Source organism: Prinia subflava, chromosome 12 (assembly GCF_021018805.1).
Source record: "Prinia subflava isolate CZ2003 ecotype Zambia chromosome 12, Cam_Psub_1.2, whole genome shotgun sequence".
In the NCBI taxonomy this organism is placed as follows: domain Eukaryota; kingdom Metazoa; phylum Chordata; class Aves; order Passeriformes; family Cisticolidae; genus Prinia; species Prinia subflava.
The window spans coordinates 20,397,972-20,422,859 of record NC_086258.1 but is presented as its reverse complement, the minus strand read 5'-3'; the positions used below and the strand labels follow the sequence as shown (position 1 = coordinate 20,422,859).

The window sequence follows — 24,888 nt, the reverse complement described above, 5'->3', positions numbered from 1 at the left end:
TCGTTGACATCATTACTAAAAATTTTCTTGGTTATATATAATTGTTTTAAACAACTTTTAAGATTAACAAACTGTATTTTGGATTTGGACATTGTGTTGACCAATGAACAATACTAATTTAGATTTTTAAAGACTGCTAGTTACTATTTGAGGAACCAAATTTAGATTTCTTCAGCAGAAAAGGTCTCTCTGTCACATCTGTGCAGTCTCTGCAAGGTTTTGTGGTAATGTAGTTGTTTTACAATGCAGAGATCTTAGATTTAGAGATTATTCTGCAGACACCCAGACTGTGGAAATTGTAGCTCAGTTGCTGATGGCTGTCTGCTGGCCAGCAATGCAGGATCTGGCTATGAACAGGGCTTGAGACCAAACCCTTCTTATTTAATATAGATTAAGAAAGTCTTCTTACTTCTAATCTCACTCCTGCCTCCTGCCTTGCTCTGAAATACTTGTGTTGATTTGCTCTGCTGGGGAGAAGACTTGTCAAGGTCTGTCAGGAGAGATGAGAATATATAGTTTTTCTTTTAAGATTAATCTTCTAGCTGAACAGAATTGGCAACATGTGTAAAATTTTGCTGCTGGAGTTATTTTGTCTTTGATTGCATTTCTAAAGATTTTTCTAGCAGAAGGCAGACATTTTGTTATTGCCGTGTATTAATCAAAAGGGCTGAAAAACACTACAGGCCCTACTCTGACCCTTGTGGATGAAAAAGCCAGTCTAGGTTTTGAGAATCCAAATGATCCTGGATTAAGCTCTGGTTTTAGGTGTTAATAATTTATCACTACTAGAGTCTGGCCACCTACTTATGACATGCTGGATGTGGACCACACTGTGATCACTGCAGTTTAAAAGGTATTTTTTTCAGACAAACAAGGATAAAGAAACTTTCACTGGAACACTAGAACTGGGATTGATCCTTGAAGAGGTTATTCCTGGGCCAATGACCTGTCATTAACGTTTAGAATCATAGAATGATGGGGTGGTAGTAAGCTAGCAATTGGTCTAGTTGCATTTAACACCCAATCTTTCTACAGCATAGATTGCATGAGAAGTTTCCTTTCTATAAGCCCCAGAAAAGCACATCCCGATTTTTACAGCTTTAAAGGATCCCATGGTTGCCTTGATTACCAATGCCTTAGCTCTGTACATTTAATTCACTTCCTAATGCTTCTCATGTAGCACTAAAGCCATTTAAAAGAAAGTCTCTGCTTTTAAAACCTGGCTTTTTTTAGCAGCTCAGCAGCAGTTACCGGGTTTGTAAAGCTCCTTATGAAATCTCACCTGAAAACATTCATCTGCGGCGCTGTGCAGTTTTGCTGGCTTCAAAGGGAAATCTGCTGCTGCCACCCCAGAGCTGAGCACAGCGAGAGCTGAACGGTCACCGCTGGCTGATGTCACCTGCCAACGTGTGCTTGTTATTCCACGGAGGCTCCCGAGCTCTAATGCCAAAACAAAACCAAATCACCCCCTCTGCTTGTCTTTTCACCTTCTGCTCAGGGAGTTGTTTCACTTTGTCTCTTTTCGATCAAAACAAATACCCAGGGCTCTCTTTCAAATACCCGGAGATGCTACAGCAGTTCCCAGTAGTCTCCCAGTTGCCAGTGCTTGGAATGTTATAATCTTCACATTTGATTTTCCATTTGGCGTACATAGCGACAAGTGACCCAGTTTTCCTTGAAGGCATGTTCAACCCTCTAGATTTAAAAATGGGTGAGAAATACAGGGGGAAATTGTAAATATTTTGAGTCTTAATCAAGATTTTAAAGTTGTTTGCAATACCACAATTCCAGTAGCACCAACATTGATACATCTGAATAAAAACTATGTTTTTCAAGGAATCGAGCCTTTCATCAGAAATGTTAAGCTGTGGAAAATCCTAAATATTACCCTCTTCTTTCCCTTAAATATTTCAGCTTTTGGGTTACCACCTCCCGTTCTCATATATACTCTCAGCTGCAAAGGGTTAAAAGTCCTGGCATTTTTTCCGCCTGGCATTTCCAAATCTCTCCTGGGGCCCATGTAGCGCTTATGCAAAAATGCTTTATTATTATACAGACAGAACAAGAGGTGGAGATTTAAAAAAAAAAAAAAAAAAAAAAAAAAAAAAAAAAAAAGAGAGAGAGAGAGAGAGAAGAAAGCCCTTCACAGTTTGTCCTCCAGAACTGGGTCCTGCTGGCTTTGTGAGGGAAACTGCCCCAGCGCCAATCCTGAACACCCCGAGGGGTGTTTAAGAGAAACTCGAGGATGTTTTAAGGAATATTTGGGTGGGTCCCATCCCAAACGGATCCACCACAGCCGGGTCCCCGGCCTCGCACCCGGCCCCGCACCCGGCCCCGCCGGCGCTCAGACACCGCCACTACTCCCGGCGGCTGCTCAGGCTTGGTCCCCCAAACCCGGCCTGGCTCCGCCCCCCGGCTCCAGTGCCCAATCAGCGGCGGCGGTTCGGGCAGGCAGCCAATCGCCGGGCGTTGCTACCTGTGGCGAGTATTTTTAGCCGTCGGGCGCGGGCGGAGGGGGGCTGGTGGTGGTGTGCGGGGCCGTCCCGCGCCTCCCGCAGGAAGGAGCCCGCCCGGATCACCCCAGAGCCCGAGGGGTGCCAGCCGTGCAGGCCGCCCCTGCCGGCCCCGCCATCTCCGCTGCCGAGGCCCCCATGGGCCACGGTGTTCATGGGAGATGTAGTTCGGCGCTCCCCCCTTCCCTTCCCCGCGGGGCTGAGGGGCGCAAGGGCACGGTTTGACGTCGACAGTGACGCAACGGGGCTGCGCGTTGACGTCAGAGCGGCCCCGCGCGCCGCGCCGGGGGGGGGGAGAGGAGACAGAGGAGGGCCCCGGGCGGGGGGCGGGGCCTCGGCAGCGGGGGGCGGGGCCACGCGGACGCTGTGGGGGGGCGGGGCCTGGGCAGTGTGGCCGCGCGGGGCGTAGGGGTGCGGCTGTGGGCGGGGCAAGGGAGGGTATAAGTAGAGGCGCGGCGGGCGGTGGGGCAGAAGCAGAGGAGTGCAGCTGCGGCCGCCGAGCGCGCCCGTCGTGGGGGTGTGAGCAGCGCTGCCCTCCCCCCCTCCCCTCCCCCCCTTTTTTTTTCCGACCCTTCCCCCTCCCTTTTTTTTTTTCTTCTCTTTCCTCTCCCCTCCTATCCTCGCCGAGGGAGCCGGCGCTCGGAGATGGGGGTTGGGTGCTGAGCCGCCCCCCCCGGCCTCACACCCCCGCCGAGACTGTTTGCACTACCCCCGCACCCCTGGGTGAGTACCGGCCGTGAGGCGCGGGGGAGCGCGGGCGAGGGGCTGAGGCAGCACCGCCCGGCCCCGGCCCCTGGGCGGAGTGTGCTGAGGCGGTCACGACCCCGTGGTGCCGGGGGGCACTCGGTGGGTGCGGGGGCTCCTCGGGGAAGGGGCTAGGGGAGGGAGCACGGCGGGGCTGTGAGGAGTCGCTCCCCCCGGCCGCCCTGGCCGCGCTCGGGCGGGGAGGACGGAGCGGTGCCGGCTGAGTAATCGGCGCTGGGCCGCCCCGGGAGCGCCGGCAGCGCCCTGCGGGACCTGCCCGACTGCGCGCCGGAGAGGGGCCCTGCAACCCCCACCCGCCCTCCAGTTATACCCCTTCCTTTTCCTCCTTCGCTTTCTTACGGGCTCAGAAAATGCTCTTCCTCCTCCGCCCGCTGCCGCCGGAGCTCCGGGGCTGTGAGCAGAAATCTAATGAGACCCAACTGCCTGGTTATGTAACTCCCACCGCTTAAGGCTCCTGCCAGGGCGCTGCTGCCGGGCCACGTATGGGCTCGGATCCCCCAGAAACACTGCCGTCTTCCCATAAATACGTAAAAAGAACAAGTTCTAAACGATCAAGCCAATATGTTTGATCAGCTGCTTTTGTACCGTGGATCCGCTTCGCGTAGAGAAATTTACAGCGTCAGCCTGGTGCACTCTGAAAGGAACATTCCTTTCTTAAAGGACATGGGGGAAGGGAAGCAGCACAGATGGATTAATAAATCATTTTTAAATGTCCCGTTTAACCACCCAATCAGCTTTTCGGTACTGATTGTGCCCCTTTTGTAAATATCTTCTGTTTGCCCTTGATCTTTTCCTTATCCCCACCCGGTGCTGATCCAGCAAACGTTTAAAGGTCGCCTTATCATACAGCCTTTCAAACTATTCCCATACCATGTTGGGGAGAACACGAATGGCTTGGAAATAAGGTTCCAGACTTTAAAAGGAGATTATTTGGAGCAAGAATTAAAAAAGCCGTTTAGTCACATTGTTAATTTAACTTTGATTCTTTTAATCTTTAGTGACAGCTACACTGAATTTTGTTCTCAGTAATGCAGTGCAGAAAAGTCCACCGTTAGTTGAAATTCTCTTTGGGCTTTTAGCTGGAGCAAAAAAAAAATCCCCATATTTTGTTGTATTGGAAGTTTTTGACAAAGCTGTGTGGTGTTTTGTGTATGTTTATACCAAGATACTGCAGGATTTGTGTTAGCAGTTTGTGTGCTAATACCTGATTCTCGTCCCTCCTCTAACTTTAGACAGCTTATTTCTCTTTTGTCCTTTGTGAAGGAGTGACAACTACATTAAATATAAAATGGAGTCTTGGGTAAGGAGAAAGGCAGTCTGGTGTGAGGCTGTCAAAAGCCCTGTTAGCCCAGGAACTTTTTGAAATCTGAGCTACAGACAGTGCCATACAATAACTGGGTATATAATTGTATCTTGCATCTGAAAATAGAGAATAATTTGTAGAAGCAAAAAAATTGTGAATTAATTTATCAGTCTTGGCCACCCTTCTGACAGAACAAACGTGCAGCTATTCTGTATGTGCTGACTGCATTTCAGTGTGAACTGTTGGATGTGCACAGCGGACATTTTCTCCTCGGTTTGCATCATTTCACCCGTGCAGAGTTTAGGGAGAAAATTTGCTTGGACTTAAAATAAATGTTGCATCATTTTAGCTATTTGTATGAAACCGTATAAAGCAATTGCTAACATTTTTAAAATTCTGCAGCCTGCAGTTGCAGTCAATATGTTTCCAAACTTTAAAGTAATAAATGGACCCTTGGACCTTTCAGGCTAAACTAATGGTCTGGTACTAAATTTTGCAGCTGAGTACTATAAATCATCCAAATACAGGTTGGTAATTGAACCCTTGGCAGGCTTGGCAGTTCTGTGATGTCTTAAAAATTATCCTTGCTGCTTTGTGAATAACTAAACACCCAGCTCTTGTGATTTGGAAGTGCCCCATGCTGTATATGTAAACACAAGCCCATCCTCTCTAGTGTTGTTTTTAAGTCACGCTGAATGGAGCTGGCATCCTCACCTTCCGCAGGCAGGAACAGAAATAGTTTGATGCACATTTTTTCACTTAAAAAGTAACCTATTTTCTGCAGAAAGTGAAGCTAAGAGACTAGGCCTCGGACCTTGATCTTACGCTGTTCTTATTTGGATGTGTTTGCTTTTGTTTTTTCTTAAAGGAACAAGAGCACTCAAGGTGAAGGATAATAATCAACTCGAATCAGCACTTTGAATGAAATTGTGATTCCCTGTGGCATCTTGAACACTTTCTTCTTTGGATTTTGAAACAGACTTATAACTCTGTGGCACAGCAGCTATGCAGCTTGAAATCCAAGTAGCACTCAATTTTATTATTTCATATTTGTACAATAAGCTTCCCAGACGACGTGTCAACATTTTTGGTGAAGAGCTTGAAAGACTTCTGAAAAAGAAGTATGAAGGGCACTGGTATCCAGAAAAGCCATACAAAGGATCAGGGTTTAGATGTATTCATATAGGGGAGAAAGTGGACCCGGTCATTGAACAAGCATCCAAAGAGAGTGGTTTGGACATTGATGATGTTCGTGGCAACTTGCCTCAGGATCTTAGCGTTTGGATTGACCCGTTTGAGGTTTCATACCAAATCGGTGAAAAGGGACCAGTGAAAGTGCTTTATGTGGATGATAATGAAAACGGATGTGAGTTGGATAAGGAAATCAAGAACAGCTTTAACCCCGAGGCCCAGGTGTTCATGCCTATTAATGACCCAGCATCTTCAGTGTCTAGTTCTCCTTCTCCTCCCTTTGGTCACTCAGCTGCTGTCAGCCCGACCTTCATGCCCCGCTCCACTCAGCCTTTGACCTTCACCACTGCCACATTTGCTGCCACCAAGTTCGGCTCAACCAAAATGAAGAACAGCGGCCGTGGCAACAAGGTCGCCCGCACCTCTCCCACCAACCTGGGCTTGAATGTCAACGACCTGTTGAAGCAGAAATCCCTCTCCTCCTCCATGCACTCTCTCTACGGGCTCGGCCTAGGCAGTCAGCAGCAGCAGCAGCAGAAGACTTCTGCCCTGTCTCCTAACGCTAAGGAGTTCATTTTCCCCAACATGCAGGGCCAAGGTAGTACCAGTAGCATCTTTCCTGGTGACAGCTCCCTCAACCTCAGTCCTCTCCAGTACAGTAATGCCTTTGATATGTTTGCAGCCTATGGCGGTCTAAATGAGAAGTCTTTTGTGGATGGCTTGAATTTTAGTTTAAACAACATGCAGTATTCTAACCAGCAATTTCAGCCAGTTATGGCTAACTAAAAATAAACCGAAAGTGAAATCCAAGTAAATACTATTGTACAAGTTAAAATGCACGTACCCAAGGGTGTATCTTTTTTTCCACCTCTTGAGATTTTTTTTAAGGCTTGTAGTATGAATACATTCAGGCTTGGTTAGATAAATACAACATGCATCATTTTTTCATTTGCCAACCAAGCACAAAATTATTTTATACTGACTGTGCATTACAAAAATATACTCTCAAAAATATGGCCTCTTACAGTATTTAAGATATAGCAAGGAAGTGGCTAATTTTTTCACGTGTCTATATATATATGTGCTCAGACATATATGTATATATATACAAAAATTGGCACTAATAGGTGGGTTTATTGGTCTTTTTCTAATTGTATAATTTAATTTAGTACAAAGTTTGTAAAATATCAGAGTATATATATTGTTTCTACAACATGGTATTGCATTTATATCTTTTTACTACAGTGATCTGTGACAGCTGCAGCAGCTTCATGTTGTATTTTTTTTACTGAAATTGTAAGATATCCATCTTAAAGACATCAATTCTAAAAAAAAAGTTAAAAAGTTGTGTACAGAATATTCCTTAGTGGTGGAATTAAAATGTACGAAATATTTGCTTTTTTCAAAAGAAACACAAATTGTATTTTCTGTTAAAAGTTTAAAGATTTTTGCTATATATTATGGAAGAAAATGTAATCGTAAATATTAATTTTGTACCTACATTGTGCAATACTTGAAAAAAGGTATAAAAGTATTTTGAGTCAGTGTCTTACATGTTAAGAGGGACTGAAATAGTTTATATTAAGTTTGTATTAAAATTCTTTAAAATTACCTGCCTGTGGTGGTGTGTGTGTTCTTCGTGTCCCGGATTGAGCACCGTGTTCCCTGTGCCGGCAGCGCCCGGGGTGCACCAGGGCCTGACTGAGGAGCAAAGGGAGGGAAGGTGCCTCTGTGGCTGCTCCTCACGGGGGGTTCCTGACCCAAAACACCCCTGACAGATCACAGAACCCCGTTAGGGACTTGCCTGCTTTTATTTGAACAAATTCCACTCGGTTTTTTTTGACTGCAGCTCACTGAAGCCAAAATGGAATTCTATTTTTTTTTCCATGATAATAAGACTTTGAAGCTCTGTGAACATTGAGTTACAGGGTGATGGGATGTGTCGAGCAGGGACTCAGGTGACTCAGTAACATCTCCTTTCCATGTCATTGGAATTACTGGAACTTTTCTCTTGGGAAGTCCTAGACCAGCAAGTCAGCATTCTGCCTCTGTATTAGGGATTAATAGCTCAGAAATAAACTGAATAAAAGTGCTGATTTACAGCTTACTAAACCCATTGTAAACTCACATTTTATACGCTCTATTAAAAAGAGAAATGTAATGCAACTACACTGTGACATTCTAAGGTATTTATTTTAGCAGATTTTACCAATTTTAACTGAATATATTCTCAAAATCAAATGGAAGTGGGAGGGGAAAGAATTCAGAGGCTGACACAACAACTCAGTTTTTCCAGGGCTATTTTGAAGTTGCATCCCTTACTCTTTTCCATCTGCTCAGCAAATAGGGTTCCTTGCTAATGGACATTGTCAAGGGGAAGAGAAACTGCTTTAATGTGTAAATCTGACAAAGGTCAGTTTATGTTCGTGGCAGCTCCAGCCATACAGACCCAGTGCTGAGTGGATGGATACTCCTTGGCTCTTGGCAGCGAGCTGTGAGCTACAGACAGAGCACAGGGTTAAAATGAGCTGACCCTCAGTGTCCTGACGCTGGAATTTGAGAGCAAGGGTCACTCTTTTCCTGTTGGTGTGACAAAAGCTGTGACTCCGTGCACAGCCCCGTCCTTGGTGGGAGCGGAGCTGTGGTGGGAGCAGCCCGTGCCTGTCACAGCAGTGCGAGCTGCCTGCTCTGGGAAGAGCTGGCTGGGCAGAGGTGGGAGGCTGACAGTGGTATCCATTTCCAGTGCCATGACAACCAGTTCAAAAGCAAGAATGGAGCGAAGGGTTTTCTCAGCGTTCATCTGTCTCTGTTTAACTGGCTCCCTTTTATTGAGTTTGCCATCTGGTTTATCTTTCCCCTCACGGCACGGCCGTGGACAGCACTGGCCCTAAACACGCATCATTTGGTACCTCATTTTAACTGGGTGATTTTGCTTTTAAGAGGAATTAGAAAAAGGCTGGATCAATTGCTGGAAAGCAGGGAATGCCAGCTCTGTATTATTCCTATTTGAATGCCTAGATGTAAGATTTACTACTGGTTTACTATTTACAGCACGATACTAATACCTACCAAGAGGTTGAGCAACTCTGACAGTTGAGACTCTTCATGTGTTCTGTAATATTTCTATTCCTATGATTTAAACTGAGATCATTTGTTTAAAGGTCAGTGAGCTTATCCTCCTCCCAGGCTGGTTTGCTCCTTCCTACTGTAACTAGCTCTGTGTCTGAAGGGCCATGCAAGGAAAAATCTTTTGGAACTCACGTTTTTTGCAGCACCTTTCAATATAAATATTTGACAAGCAGGGTTTGGTTCTGGTACTCTGAAAGAAGTCAGAGTTTCAAGTTCTCTCAATGCAAGTGTGGAGATTTTTTTGTTTTAATGATTTTTAACGTTTAAGTATGAATGATTTTTTAATCTTCTGAGAGGAATGAGAGATGCCTGCTTTGTGTTCTCCTGCTTCACCCAGTTATTTATCTTCTGAAGTTTGGTGCTGAATTTCTGAGACCAAACATTTACATTGCAACATTCTGTTCTCACTGGGTGCCAGGTCAATCGCTGGGGTCACTTGTGCACACCCAGTACTCAGCTGTCAGGTGAATGCACTTGCTTGGATAGAAAGGACATAGAACCTGGGAAAAGGTGTGCAAGTTATTTTGTATTTTCTCATGGGAACATGCAGAATGCTTCCTTAGAATTGTCAGTGTGAGTTAAACCTTGGAAGGTGATTTTAATTTACAGTGAAGGAAAGGGTAGAAATATCTGACCCCTTCAACGCTGCTTAGTGCCCCCTATCACCTCACCCCAGGTCCCCACCCAAGCATGAGTTCAAAGTACTTTTGGTCTGTAGGGCTCACTTAATTCAGCACAAGTCAGTAACTTCAAAATTGCAGTCTAGGATGCTTGAATCTTCTCAGAGGCTCCAGCAAGGCTGCACAGAAGGTTCAGGGGACAGCTACAGTCTGTGCTGTGTTCATTCTGGGGGTAGGGAACAGACCTCTCTCCTTACCAGGGGTCTGGTACTGGCCACCAAAATTAAACTGCTCTGGTTATTTCTGCCGTGGGAAGCTGAATCGTGGAGTTCACAGAGCAGTGCCTCTTTGCTGTGTCCTGTTCTCTCGCTGTGGCCTGGCACTGCAGCTGGGTGAGGACAAGTTCTGCAGTTCTCAACTTTGGCTCAGGGAACTGATAAACATTGAGGATGGTGCTCTGAGCTTTATTGGAGGGAGTTGGACTGGGTGAGCTATCAAGGTCCCTTCCCACCCAAACCATCCTATGGTTCTGTAAGCCACGGAAGGATCATCCTTCCTTGATCATGCAGAATTAGAAAGCTGCTGAACATTGCTTGTACAATCTCTTGGTGCACGGCCAGGACAGATTATCCCCCAGTGCTGCACTCTCTGCTTCCACTGCATCCCAACCTGCAAAAGCCTGGTGGGAGCAAAAAGCCCAGCTGCATTCTGAACAGTCAAGTAACCAAACAATGAGTTGTTAAATCAGCTCTTTGGACTGACATGGGATCAAAGCAGGGTTCATGTACTGATCTGATGCCCCAGACTGTTCTATTAGCGTTTCAGGAATAAATACCTCAGGGTTTGTGTTGGTAGTTTTGGAGCAGATGAAGCAAACCAGTGGTTCAGCACTCTTTTTTATATCATCAGCAAGTTGATTTAAATTGAGTGTACAGAGTTGGCTGCATTCCCCTCATGAATTGCATAAAAAGTTTGCTAAATCGAAGTGCTGGAGCTGTAAAATCCTGCTGAAGGGACTGTTTCCAAAGATCAGCAAGAGGAACAGTTAAACTGTTACCATGGCAGTGCCTGTGTGACTTTTTTTCTCTTGGTTTTATTTTAGTGACAGTAGTAAGGAGCTTTGCCTTACAGAAGGGAAAAAGCATTAGGACTCGGGAACATAAACCACATTCCCTTTGGTACTACGAGTTCTCTACCTCATAGACAAAATATGATCAGTGTGCAGAACAAATGGCAGGTGTAAAATATTTTTAGAAAAACCTTGGCATGCAGTGCAGACATCCCTCAACACCCATCCTTTATTCTGTCAGCTTTGGTTTGTTATAAACAACCTATAGTATCGATGGCTGCAGTTTTGGTGGAACTTGCTGTAGTTTCCATTTGGTGATTGAGAGGCCTGGAATCAGAGCTCCTTTGCTCTGAGTTTTGGGACACTTTTACATTTACAGTCTGGCAGCCATGGAGCTCAATGTGCTGCAGTCCCTTGGCCCCCTGGCTTCAGGATTACCAAGGGCATAAATGAAAAGGTGACTCTGGGAATGTAAAGCCTTAATTATTGTTATTTAATGCCCCCATGAACTTCTCTGAGAATTTTTTATTAACTGGCTAATGCCTTCAAAACCAGGCCTGGAAATCCACCTTCTTTCATTGGCAGAACGTGTTCATTCCCTGCTATACCCAAACCACGGCTTTTCTGCCTCCCACAGCATCCTCAGCAGGACTCAGTTCTGTGTTGCTCCCTTTGTCCAGCACCTCTTGCTCCTTGCTGTGCTGCTCCAGGCTTTCATGCTGCTCCTGTCTTCACCCAGCCTCCACCTCTGCCTGGCCTCAGCTCTGACCTGTGCTGGAGCCAGGGGAGACGCTGCACTCCAGGCTCCAGCCAGAGAGGTGCCCTCTCCCAGCACCTCCTGGCCTCAGGCTCTGCTTGGCTTCACTTCAGAGATGCAGTGTGGGAATGTCAGAACACAGGGAAGGGTTGCAGGAGCTGCTCTCAGGCGCAGGGAATGGGGTGGATTTGCTGCTTGGGCAGCCTCAGTAATGCAACAGCCCAGGAGTTTTCAGCCACACTGATGGAAACCAGAGGTGGCAGGTGGAGAGGAGCATGGTGTCATAGGTGATAGCTCAGGCACCGCGGTCCAGAGCTGACTCTGGGCAAGCCACTGCCCTTTTCTATGTTGTTTCTGCTCCTGTCTCCATTGGAATCCACTGTCAGTAAGTGTCAGACTCTCCCTGGCTGTTTGCTGTAAGAACTTCATCCCATTTCTTTGTGCCACAGGAACATCCTCAGGCTGACCTGCCATTCCCTCCGTTTATTGCGTTTAATCTCTGTGACCTTGGAGCATCTCCTTTGTCACACAGCTCTCTTAACCTGGATTAGGTGACCTTTGTGTTTTGAAACAAAGCATGCCTATAAAAGTGAGGCACTGGGTTCTCACTGTCCGTGGTGTGTGGAGTCTGAGTCATCCCTGCCAGAGCAGAAGGCCTTTGGAGCAGTGCAATCTCACACACTGACTATTGTGATTCTCTAAAAGAATGTCTATGGATATTTCTATAGATATGGAAGTATATATTCCTCCAGTACAAATCATGGGAAAAATTTGCAACAGCCTACCCACTGAAGTTGCTGCTGGTCAAAATTAGATTTGCAAACAGATTTTACAAACTAAAACAAATTCCCCTTTGTTTTTTGTTAGACCCTCATGTTATACATCCCACGTGCCAGCAGAGAGACAGGGCTGCTGGGCTCTGCCACAGCTCTGCTCAGAGGTGTGAATCTTCCACAGATCAACTGGGCAAGAGTAGATTTGGTGATTTTAAGCCCATGTTTGAACCTTTAACTCCCTGCTGAGTCTCAGCTGTTGTAGGTACCTGCAGTGTGTTTTTGAAGCCCAGGGATCTGTGCCTTTTAGGGTTAACCAGGTACATAGACCACCTCTGCAACTGAGTGGAAGAGTGCAAAATTCCAATTACTGTTGAAAATATGAACACCTGGGGCAATTACCTAGTTTGCAGGTATATGAATACTACATATTGAATTTCATGTTGTATTTATTAACTGCTTCGAGACATAGCTCATATTTTACTTGAGAAAATTGCTATTTCATTTTTTAGTAATGGGTATGGATGTTCTGCTCTTTTGCCTTTAGACTGTTACAGTGCTGTCCTTAAAGATTCATTTCAGCACTGCTAAACCAAATCACTTGAGAAATTGTGATTCAGTCTTCCAAGAATATTTTAGAAATTATGAGGTAATCATAAATAATAATCCATCTCACATCACATTAATTTATCTTCTGGATGCAGAGTTAAATAGATTTCAGAGTTTTCTTCTCTTTACAAGTCCACTAAGAACTTAGATTTATGTGAAAATGTAGGTCCTTAGGAAATCACAGTTTCCCTGGAACTGTCACTGCACAGGAAACATCGAAGGGATAGTGATGAGCTCAGAAGTGCTGGCAATTAACCACATCTACCTAATGGAATCAGATTTCTAAGTGGCACAGAAGGACTGAGACCTGCTCCCACCCTCCTGCCTGTGTGCCTTGCATGACAGATTTGACAGACTGGTGGCAACAACTGCAGGCAGCCCCTCAAATTAACTTGTACAAACTGATAAGGGACAGAAACAGTCAGTGAAGAGATCAACCACTGCATCTCCAACCTGACACTCCTGACCTGCAAGGAAGGTCTCCAGAACTGCTTCAAAAGGCAATCCAAGTACTAAAATTCCTGACTCCAGGATAGAAAATCACATAGATACTGATATTGTATATTACATTATGGTTTTTGCTACCACCAGACATTCCTAGGCAATAATTATTCCTATCTCTCTTACTCTCTCTTTGTGCCATAAATTACATCACCAGCTGTCCTCTGGCTAGCATCCTCCCTTTGATCAACAGGAACCAATCACCCTTTCTCTCAAATTGCCTAATTCATTAATATAATGACGTTTAACACAGAACAACTATTCCCAAGCTGTGTTTAGCTCTAAGGTTATTCCTTCTATATCAGATCTGAAGCAGCCTGATGTGCCTGCAGTCCTGTGTAGTTTTTCTGAGTGTGCCCATTGACCCAATAAACGATGTCCCCTGTCCCTGCCCTTGCCTCACTTCCCTCTTGCCCTGTCCTTGCTCTGAGGCCTCTGCTGCACCTCCAGGCTGGTTCCTGCTGGGCTGAGCATGCCAAGGAAGGCACAGCCTCAAGGAGCTGCCCTGGGAGCTGCTCTGCTGGCCCAGCTGGTGGGGAAGCACAGGCACTGTGTGCACTGCCCACCCCACCTGCCCCCAGTGCTGCCTGCCAGGGGCTGGCTGCAGGTAAGGGAAGCTGCTGGTGCCACTGGAGAGCTGGGAGCAAGGCTGCCTGGCTGATTGTTTCGTTAGACACCACTCATTTGGGGGTGATGGACTTCTGGAGGTCAGTAAAACTGTCTTTCATTTTTTCTTGGAATCTCTATGGTTTTAAGTATTCAGTGTTTAGAGTCTCTGACCTGCCCAAAGCAAGATACCAGAAGATCTGATTAAATTCATCATCTGAATCTCATCTGTATACATCAATCCTTTTTCCAGTGTTCTGCTGTACAGCCTCTCTCCCACCTTGTTTAGTCCTTGAAATTTCTAGGCTTCCCCCTCCTGATTTTTCTTTTTGTTTTCCTTCAATGTCTCCCTTAAAACTTGCTTTTCTTAGTTTCCTTCCCAAATCAAGCTGTTCTTCCCTCCTGCTTGTCTGAATAGAGGCCCCCACCACGTGTAATTTGCAGTGTATTATCTGATGGGAGACTGTAATCTCTCCAGGCCAAGGCTGTGTCCTGCCCCAGACTCACAGTTGCCTGTTTTACTCTATGAGGCTGAATAAGGAGAGAAATAGAAATAAACTGTGTTTTGTGATCTGTGTCCCAGAAACAAATGCAGGAACAATTGTTACCAGTAACGTGGTTTATGCTGTACCACTGAGGCTTAGGAAGAAGTAGATCCTTAGGCAAAGAAACCTTTACAAAACATTTGTGGAATGTATATATCTAAAAATACAAGGGCTCATATTAGAGAACAGTGTTCCTCTGCTGATTTAGAGTAAACTGTCAATGGCAACACAGGCCTAAAACCTTTTAACTAGTCCTGCTGTAGTAATATCTTAATTTTATCCCTTTCCTTCTCTGCAGCATCCCTTTCAAGGCTGATTTCCTTGGCCTCTGCTGCTGCTGTTGGAAGGGTCCCACTCACTTGGCTCTTCCACTATGGCAGGACCAGAAAAGGAGGATGGAGCAGGATGACCCTACTCACAGAGGGGTGAAACCTCAGGCATGCAGGACAGAGCTCTGCCTTTAGAAAACTGAAACTTCCACTGAAACGTCCCTCTGCACATGTGCTGGGGGTAATATCTGGCTAATAATGCACTTTAAAATGCATTTTGACCAGTGATCTCCAGTGAGTTGGACTTTTTGCTGCCTGCACAAATGGGCTCTGCACATAAACATCTCCCTGGTGGAACTGGAGAACAAGTGCTCTGTAGGTGATGACAATCAGCTCTGAGCCCAGCTGGGAGATGCCTCCCTCCAAAAGCCAGAGTGGTTACACAGATGGAATTTTGACTTTGCCCCTTTTCCAGAGAGCTCTGGGGCTGTCTGGCCCAACCCTGCTGCTGGGGGCATTGCTGCAAGGTGACAAGTGGCCTGCTGGAGCAGAAGGCTCATTCTGGCTGTGGCCAGGCTCTCTGGCCAGCAGTTGCCTGGCTCCCAATTGCTTTTTGGAAAGAGCAGTGCTGGAGTGCCTGGGTTGAGCCCTCCTGCAGGGCACTGTCATCTTGGATATTTTGGTCTTTTGTCATGTATAATAAGATATCTGTGTTATTTGCAAGCAGTTAGTCATCTGCTAGCCAGAATGGGTTTGTTTCCCTTGAGGATGTTTAGGATCACATAACTCTTACAGGCAGAGGGGGAAATGTCTGAAGATGTTGGGATTAGTCATATAACTGTTGCAGTTATCTTCATCCAGAGCCTTTTTTGAGGGCTGTGTCTGATCTCCAGCCTTTCCCAGAAAGACATTTACCCAGAAGACAAAGAGGAGCCCAGGCTGTACAACCTCTATCCAGATATTTCTTTCTTTACTTGTTTTTTCTTGGGTTTTTTTTCATAACCACTTGATAAATCATGCAATAGAGAGCTGGGAATGGGAGCATATGATCTGCTCTCCTACTCCTGCCTTCCAGCAGCAGCTCTGGTTTGTCTGGGCTCCCATTCCCTGTCAGGACGTGGTGTAACCCCATTTCTGTGTTTTGGAGAGGAGCTCTAAGGTTTCCTTCTTGCCTGAGAGCTCTGGCTGACCCCAGCTTATGATACCATTGCTGTTGTAAAGCACCTCCTAATGACCCACAGGCTTTTATCCTCAGAAAATCCCCCTGTGGCATTGCTTCCCCTGCTGAGGTGCGCCCTGGACTTTGGCACCACTTTGACTTTGGCCTTTTTCCCCTGTGAAATGCACGATCCCTCCCCCAGCAGGGGAAAGGGAAAGTATGATTTGTTTCCACCCATTCAACGTCCTGTGCTCGGTCTGAACGTGCTTAAACTGGGGACAGCAGATCACGGGGTGTTTTCAAGGGAGCTGATGTTGAGTGGGACTAAACAGCAGTGACTGTCACTGCAGGCAGAGGTGCAAACTCAGCAGCATCCCAGCAGTCCAGGGACAAGCCAACTGAGACAAAAATGAAGGAAAATTAGACATTGGTCACTGTTACTTGTAACTCTTTGAGGTCTTTTTAGAAACAGACCCCACAGGGCCAGCAAACCTCAATGGATTTGCCCTGCTGGTCCCTCTGCGGTGCTGCAAGGCCGGGGTGAGGGGTCTCTGTTGCCCTGAGCTGCTTGAAGCGTTGTTTGCGTTCACAAAGGTCAGGTGCTGGGAGGCCACTTGCAGAGCAAATGCCTTTGCTGTGCACCTTGTCCTGGTGAGCTGGAAGAACCTGCAGGACTGGTAAAATGGGGACCTGCAGCCAGCTCCTGCCAGGATTCACTCGCAGATTGTTCTTTCTTCAGTCCTTCCAGAAATGAAGTAACATTTGCAGGGAGGTGCCTTCCCCAGTGGCAGCTGGCCCACGAGGATGTGCCGAGGCACGGCTGGGGCCAGGATGCACTAAAAATACAAGTGCCAAGTGTAAACAGCGCCTTGTGCCAGGGTGGAAGGGTGTCTGCAGAGAGGTGCCAGGGACGGCTGCAGGCGGCACAGCACAGAGGGGCACTCGCTCTCTTCCTCTGGGGAATACCCTTGGGGATATTTTAAAAAGCACTTCTTTAAAATTCTAGCAGCTTCACGCGTTAAAAATGCAGCTTTTCCCTCATCACGCCGCGGTAGCCACGTTTCAACAGGTCGGGGAAGAGACTGCAAGGGGGAAAACAAGGAAATGAACGGGGAAAACCTATGGAAGGAGCAATGTCTCCACCTCCCCCCTGCCCGGCAGGGCTCTCTTCCTTTCGTTTTCTTTCGAAGCCGTAAAAGCCAATACAAAAATGAGAAGGGGGTGGCCCGCGGCCCCTGCGGAAGGCCCGGCACAGGAGACAGGACAAGGTGACACCGAGAGTGACACGGGCAGTGCCACGTCAGCTGCTGCCGGCAGAAGTGGCACCGGGAGCCCCGAGAGCGAGCGCTGGCACTGCCGCGGCTCCGCAGCCGATGAGCACCGGAGCATCTCCTCCTTCTCCTTCTCCTTCTCCTTCTCCTTCTCCTTCTCCTTCTCCTTCTCCTTCTCCTTCTCCTTCTCCTTCTCCTTCTCCTTCTCCTTCTCCTTCTCCTTCTCCTTCTCCTTCTCCTTCTCCTTCTCCTTCTCCTTCTCCTTCTCCTTCTCCTTCTCCTTCTCCTTCTCCTTCTCCTTCTCCTTCTCCTTCTCCTTCTCCTTCTCCTTCTCTTCCTCCTCCTCCTCCTCCTCCTCCTCCGCACAGATTTTCTCTCTTTGTGTGTGGAGCTGGGCCCTGGGGTCGTGTCAGAAATAGGCTCCCCCAGGTGAATGAGCAGCGCCCACCCAAGCACCTACAAAGCAAACAAAAACGTGCTTTCCCCACCTCATTGACTGTCTTGTTGTTGTTTTGGGTTTTTTTGGGGTTTTTTTTTTTTTTTTGGCAGCAGCAGGATAAGGTAAAGCAGCTTTTTATTTCTGACTCTGGCCATCCTCCGTGTGCAGCTCCAGCAGGGAGGGATAAAATTATTGTGTTTGAAGGCACTTCTGCTCCAGAGTATAAAGTTACTCAGCATTTACAGGTCCAAGTCCCTAAAGATATTTTTATTCTGTGCCTATTTTGGTGTGCCTGAGAGTGACGTGTTCTGGATGCTTCCAGTTAACAGTGCCTGAATGTAAACAATGCTTTACTCTTCTTTACAAAGCAAGATATTATTATTATTATTAATAATAATAATAATATTTACAAAAATATATTCATGTTCTGATTTCCTTTATGCAGAAATGAAAGTACCTGAACTCCAGGGCAGGGAGGGTTTGGTGAGCAGAAGGGGCAGGAGCCTGGCTGCATTAACACTTTGTTTATATAACACAGGTAGGAGTCTGTGTTATATAAACAAAGTGCTGGTTTTGAAAGCAGACCCAGAGGAGTCTGAACTGCGTTTATTTAGGCCAGGAACCCATCTGTGCCCACCAGTAATGGATTCACAGAGCAATTGTGTGTTTGCTCAGCTCACAGGCCGGCAGGTTTTACATATGTTACATGATTTGCAGCAGTCAGTACAGAACGTGGACACATTCACATCTGGAACAGATGAGCCATGAAGGCAGGGATTGAACAGTGATCTTGCTAGCACCTGGCACTGTCTGGATTTCAAGGTAAAAATATATTTGTATTTATTTTTAATGAGGCAGTGCCCATTTCATTGCACGACTCCTGCAGAGTGCAGCTCTACCACAGAGCAAAGCTGGGAGCTGCCTCCCTCCCCTGGCTGGCCAAGAAGGAAAACTCCAAATTCCACGTGAATGTAGCACAGGACAAGGATCACAACGCTGGATCAAGGACCTGCCCCTGCTCACAGCACTGCCAAGGACATGGCAATGCTTTTTAATTCTGGCTATGGAAGTAGGGAAAAGAAAGCTTTATCAACAAAGAAAAAAACTAGTTCTTTATATGGGAAATATGAAATGGGAGAAAACCCCAAGTCTGTACCTAGAAACCTCCTGAGCCCTTCAGGGTGCCCATAGCTCTTCTTTCTGGTTACCTGTCCACCTCTCACAGCTTCCAGAGGCTCCAGAAGATCCCCAACTTTCCAGACACAGTTCTGGAAGCAGCACTTTTTCCATGATGCTGGAGAGCACTTGCAGAGCTCCATCTCTGAGGGCTGGGCCAGAGCATTTGTCCCAGAGCCTGATTTAAGCCCTGTGCTCACCCAGCAAAACCCAGGGCCTGATTTGGCAATCCTCTCCTTTGAGCAGACTGGTGAGAAAAGCAGAGGCCAGGAACTTCAGCTGAATGACCTTGTAATGCCCAGAGGCTCAAGCCTGGGACAAAAATCTTGCTGGTCAAGACAATTGCTAAAAAAACGGGGAAAGGAAAAAAAACCCAACCAAACAAACCTGTTGTCAGATTGCTAACTAAATAACCTGTAAGCTGCAATAATTCTGCAAAAGATGCTCTCAGGAGTGTTTTTTACTGTGAAAGTGGTTATAAATAATAATAAAGAAATGCATCTGGGTGTACTTCACAAAGCAAGTAAAAAATTTCTTCCTCTTCAAGCCCGTGGTCTGTGAATAATTTGTGAACAAGAGGAGCAGCTCCATCTATCTTACACAGTGTTTGTTACAAATCATTTGCTCGTGTGTTAATCTTCCTGTCAAGGCAGGAGCTGCAAATCCTCCTCCGGTTTTTGTCTGCTGAAAAACTTCTAGAGATAAACATGAAGAATTGGATTGATAAGTGAAAGATGTAGGGGTGCATTTTGGGCATGGATGTGCTCCTGGAGCCAGCAGTGGAGGGGCTGTGGCAGCCTTCACCAGGCAGCTGCTGGGGGATTTCTGGCTGGCACACAGTGCTGAGCCACAAGGGCTAATAATTTTGTAGGAAAACAAAAGCCAAGACGAAAAAAAACATCTTCAAGCCCTGCTTCCCTCGCAGGACTCCTGCAGCGAGCAGGCAAAGAGCCAGGACCCGACAGGAACGCGGCAGAGCATCTCAGCTTGGAGAAAAGTGTTCTGGAGCTCTCGGGAGTCCCTAGGTGGCAACACTGCTCCTCCAGACCCTCCTGGGAGCCTTGTCCTGAGCTCCAGCCCCGGCTTTGGACAGTCTGTGGCTGAGAGAGACCCTAAACTTCCATTCACAAATAAAACCGAGGAAAAGATGATTTGTTTCATGCTAGTGGTGGCAAAGTGTAAACCTGTGACTGCTGGAAGGCTCTGCCATCTGAAGGCAAACTAAAAGAATGACCAAAACCCACCTATTTATTTATTTAGAAGAAATAACAGGAATTTAAATTCAATTTTGTGATGCTGGGAGATGTGACTCATGATTCCTAAATGCTTTGGGTTGTCACACCTGGTATTTCAGGGGAAAAGCACCATCAGAGACCCAACAGATAAAGAGATTTTGGAGTAAGTCTTGCTGATAACACCTGTTAGATTAGTAGGTCTGAGAAGGCCACTAACTTTTTCCTTTTAATCTATATTTATTTTCTGCTGACTCTCTGTGCTCACTGACTGCTCCATCACCAAAATCCAAACTCCCAATAAAAGCAGCAATTCCATGATGTCAGAGATCAGATACTTTCTCCCACCTCTTGATGAGGTGATCTTTGGAGCTGGCTAGCACAGTAAAAATGGAAGATTGCAAATATTATAACCAAATACATAACTTTAATTTTATCCCGGGTTAATTACCTGAATCGTCTGCATCTGTTAGTGAGAATAAATTACAGCAGAAATGGAGAATTTAGTGGTAATGCTACTGCAATACTCACTTTTTGGATGATCTGCTGGTGGAGTATTATCCACTGAAGAGATTCATGAATAATTTTGAATAACGGGACAAACATGTTTAGAAACTGCAATTTGCAAACAGGCAGAGAGAAAGTCTCAGATAAATTATATATTGTGGCTTTTCCCAGGAGCTCTGGAAATGGATTTAATTGCCTTATCACACTCCCTACCAGATTTATTTTTTCCCCTGATAAACCTAAAATTTCTCCTCCTCTTCTGCTAACAAGACAGTGACGAAATCAGTGAGGCAGGACCCGGCTTGGCAGGGTGGTGCTGCTCCCCACTTGGAGAGATTAATCATTTTATTAATGAATAATACAAATTATGCGGCCAGGTGTCGGTGAAACAGTTCAGTGAGGCAGGGCGAGGCCGGCCCGGCCTCAGCGGGAGGAACCTGCGAGGCTGCGAGCGCCGATGTCGCCGCCGATGTCGCCGCCGATGTCGCCGCCGATGGCACCGCCGATGTCGCTTCGCGCCACCTCGTGTCGGGCGCCGGGAGCGGCTGGAGCCTCCTGTCCCCATTTCCAGCCACCTGACATCATGTCAGTGCTGAGAGATGAGGGTTTTTTATATTTTATTTTATTTTATTTTATTTTTATTTTATATTTTATTCTTAATTTTATTTTATTTTTGTTTTATTTATTTTGTTTTGTTTTATTTATTTTAAATTTTATATTTTATTTTATTTTATTTTATTTTATTTTATTTTATTTTATTTTATTTTATTTTATTTTATTTTATTTTATTATTTGCTCTCTGATATCGCCAAAGCAGGAAGCTGAGACCATGTGAGGAAGACTCTGGGTCACTCCGGGCCGTGGTGGGTGCAGTGACAGTGTCACTCTGTCACACTGCAGGACAGCCCTTGAAAACAAGTCCTGAGCTATGAACTTTTAGGGTGTTTAAGCCTAAGGTTAGAAACAGGAGGCAAAACCGAAGGGGCGGGGCTGTGCTGATCCAACAATTTGCAGCTGCGAGGTGAATGTCAGCACAGCCTTCAGCTCAGAGCACTGAGTGTCTTCAGCTCACCTGCTAACCCACAGAAACACCCGCCAGAAAAACAAAAGCTGAGAGCTTTGTGCTGGGATTACGAGGGGAAAGAAGGAAGAGGAAATCTCCTTTGGGTGGGTTCAGTCTGCCCAGCTCAGCTGAGGGAAGTCTGGGAGGCTGGAGCTGTTTCTCAGGCTGGTCCTTGTCAGAGTTGAGAGAGCCCTCTCTCCTCACTTTGGCTGGTTCTATTGCTTAGCAGAAAATCCACTCCCCTGCCAGGGCAGCACGTTTGACACTTTCTGCCCACCTGCTCCTCCCTGCCTCTGTCATTAAAGTTTGTGTTGGGCAGTGCAGGATGGAGAACCTGCCCTGCCTGTGCAGTGAGGGTGGAGAGGGCACAGCCTGCCCAGGGAGGTGGTGGATGCTCCCCAGAAACCTTCAAGGTCAGCTTGGACAGGGCTTGGAGCAACCTGGGCTGGTGAAATGTCCCTGCACATGGCAGGGCATGGAAAGAGAAGGTCTGTAAAGGTCCCTTCCAACCCAAACCCTTTGATGATTGTACAGTTCAGGACATGGTGAGTCCTGCTGAGGCTGGTGAGACCCCTCTGCCCCACAGCTCCCCTGGGATATCCTGGTTGCCTCTTGCTCTCTGTTCAGGAATGGAGGGATTTGGCCAAGGCCAGCCTTGGAGGCATTTCTGGAAGGAGCCATGTGATTTCCAGTGTCTTCTCCCAGCACCAGAGATGCAGGAATTGTGGGGATCTTCTGAAGAGCCCAGGGCTGCAGGGCTGGGTTGGGTCTGTGCCTGTTGTGGGGGCAGATGCAGGTGAGACTCCTGCTTTTAGCAAGACCTGACATTGTCAGGCTGGGATGGGGCTGAGATTTATCTGGGGATCCCAGGAGCACATTCCCAATAGCAAGGAGCATTCTCTTAGCAGGGCAGTAACCTGTCCAGCCTGAACGTGTGCCAGTGCTGCTGGGATTTTGGGATGTCCACGGGCTTTTCGTGCCTGTGAATGGGAATGTTGCAGGTTGCCAAGCTGCTGGTGTAGTTTTGAGACGTGTGATGTGGAGGATCTTCTCTGGGGGCTGCCTGCACACAAGAACCAGGCTGGACCCTCTGGTCAGACCCACGTCTGGATCATCCAGGTCTGGAATGGGAGCAGCTTTCTTGAAGTTGTCATGGGAATGCAGAGCCAGGGCTCGATCTCCCCTGTGTATATTAATCAATATCACATTTCATTTGCTATTTTATCATCCTGTCACTTGGTATTATGCAGCTCTTCATAGTCAGCTCGTGGTTTTGCAGCCCTGAATAACTTGATCTCAACAACAACCTTCATATCCTGCCTCTCCCATCCCTCTCCCAGATCATCTCCAAGGTTCCCTGGGACACTGATGATGACTTCGCTTCACACTGAACACTTTTGGTCTCATCCTTACTTCCTGTTTCAACCAGTTGGCTCAGGAGGTTGTCGCACCTCTCCCAGACTCAGGACAGCTAAATGAATTTTTAAATGACTTTAAAGGCCTTGGGTGAGAGAGCTGGAGCTCTAAAGCACTGATCCAAGTCAGTTCCCTCAGCAGGACCATCCCTGTCCCTGTGATTGCTTCAAAGGAAGCGTCACAGAGCATCACTCCCCTCTGTTGAAGTTCACACACTCTTCCTTCTCACATCCTATTAACCACCCAGATGTGAGTTTTAGCCTCTCTTACAGTTTCTCCCAGACTTGCTGAGTTTTCATACCCCGCTCTTGGGAACCCTCCTCTAAAATTAGCCTCATGTTTTCCACCTTCCATGTTCTGGTCCTGCCATGCACTGAAGCAAAGGTTATCTGCTGCAGTTAATGGTTAAGCAATGTTTTATGTAAGTACTTTTACCCTTGGGTGAAAACCATCTGATCCTAGAGATTTATGGCTGTTGTTTTCCTGTTGATTTCAAGCAGCAGAGGAAGCAATGTCCTTTACACGTGTTAGAGTCCCCCCTTGGCTCGGGGGTGGGAGGAGCAGAGCAAAGGAGAAAGAGAAGGCACAAAGCCCTTAATGGTAATTCTTTTTATGCCAGGTAATTCAGACTTACTGTCATGTTGTAAGACCAACTTAAGGTGAAAAAATGTTCCCCCCTCCCTCCTCTGGAGGAATCTTGCCCCCTTGTCCTTCTCCTTCCCTCCTGCATGTCTGGGACACATGAGAGGGGTTAGGAATTGCCAGGTGGGACAAGCCCAGTGGCCCTTTCCATCCTAGGGTCACTCATCTCTTGCCCCAGGGAACAGTGCCAGGGGTCTGGGGAGCCTTGTCCCCACCCCACAGAGTGTCCCTGTAATTCTGAAACATGCACATTCAGCTCTCATTGCCCTTGTCAGAGCTGCTCCTTGGCACATGCAGGTCTGTGCCCACCAATGAGCCAGAGGCTTGAAGGAGACCCCCAACACCTCTTGGCTGGGCTTGCACCAGGGACAGCTGGGTGGGAAGAAAGGTGTGAATGTAGGGATGGGCACAGAGGAAAATACCAGAGTTAGAGTTTCCTCACTGAGACCTGACCCACCTATCAGCCCTTGGAAGACTTTCCATTTGCTTTCTAAACTCTTAGGCCCAAATGTCCTATCATTTGCTCAGCCATAAATAGCTGAGAATTAAACAGTCTGTGCTGGTTTTTTTTTTTTTTTGGCTAATAGATACGTCTTCTAGTGCTGGAACCTTATCTTCAAATCCCACTGCTGTTTGCGTTGGAGATCAGGACCTCAAGCTGACTTTTTCTTTCCAAGATTTAAAGTGCTGGCAGAACATTCATTCAGTTGTGCAACCTCCATTCTGAGGTTCTCAGGTCTGAGACATGGGGCTCATTTTTTGCCCTTTGACAGCTGCTGTAAATCAATACAGCAGCTGGAGGTCACTTGTAGTCAATCAGTAACCAGTCCTGGTGGAGGGGAAAACACTAAATACTTGGTATTAAACCAGGATCTAAACTGGATGTTCTTGCTCAGGCTGACATTTTCACAGTCGTGCCTTTAAAATCTGGCTCCATCCAGAGTCATTGGAGGTACCAGCCTGGCCATGATCTTTTCCTGGTAATTATCCACAGGGAGAATTTCCCAGCACGTGCACAGATTACAGCCAACTGGGGCACGAGGTGCTTCAGGTGGAGGAAGTGGCTCTTGTGGTGCAAGGTGCTCATTTGGTGCCAGCTGAATTAATCCTCCTTTTTGCAGGAAATCGTTATGTGTTGACTGAAGTCGTGTATGACCTTCATCACAACCACCTCCCTCAGGAACTGAGACCCATGGTGGGGGAGAGTTCTTGCAGGAGCCCCTAATTTCTTTTAAAACAAGTGGCAACTGAGCTCTTAAATACCTTTGCTGTCTGAATCATATCCCAGTGGCGTCATCACCGCTGTTTGCTCCTTGTTCTGGAACTGGTTGCC

General features: G+C 46.7%; 1 protein-coding gene across 1 annotated transcript; it reads left to right on the top strand.

Moving 5' to 3' along the window:
• The first annotated feature begins 3,083 nt into the window (after positions 1 to 3,083).
• On the top strand, positions 3,084 to 7,383 carry TOB1 (transducer of ERBB2, 1). The gene is made up of 2 exons (XM_063409480.1): positions 3,084 to 3,236; positions 5,450 to 7,383. Exon 2 carries the CDS (start codon positions 5,587 to 5,589, stop codon positions 6,556 to 6,558), a length of 972 nt encoding a protein of 323 aa, XP_063265550.1. The 5' UTR covers positions 3,084 to 3,236; positions 5,450 to 5,586; the 3' UTR covers positions 6,559 to 7,383.
• The last annotated feature ends 17,505 nt before the right edge of the window (positions 7,384 to 24,888 follow it).

What these genes read in the sequence shown, in the direction of transcription:
- TOB1 (XM_063409480.1), top strand. Translation starts at nt 5,587, where the DNA reads ATGCAGCTTGAAATCCAAGTAGCACTCAATTTTATTATTTCATATTTG.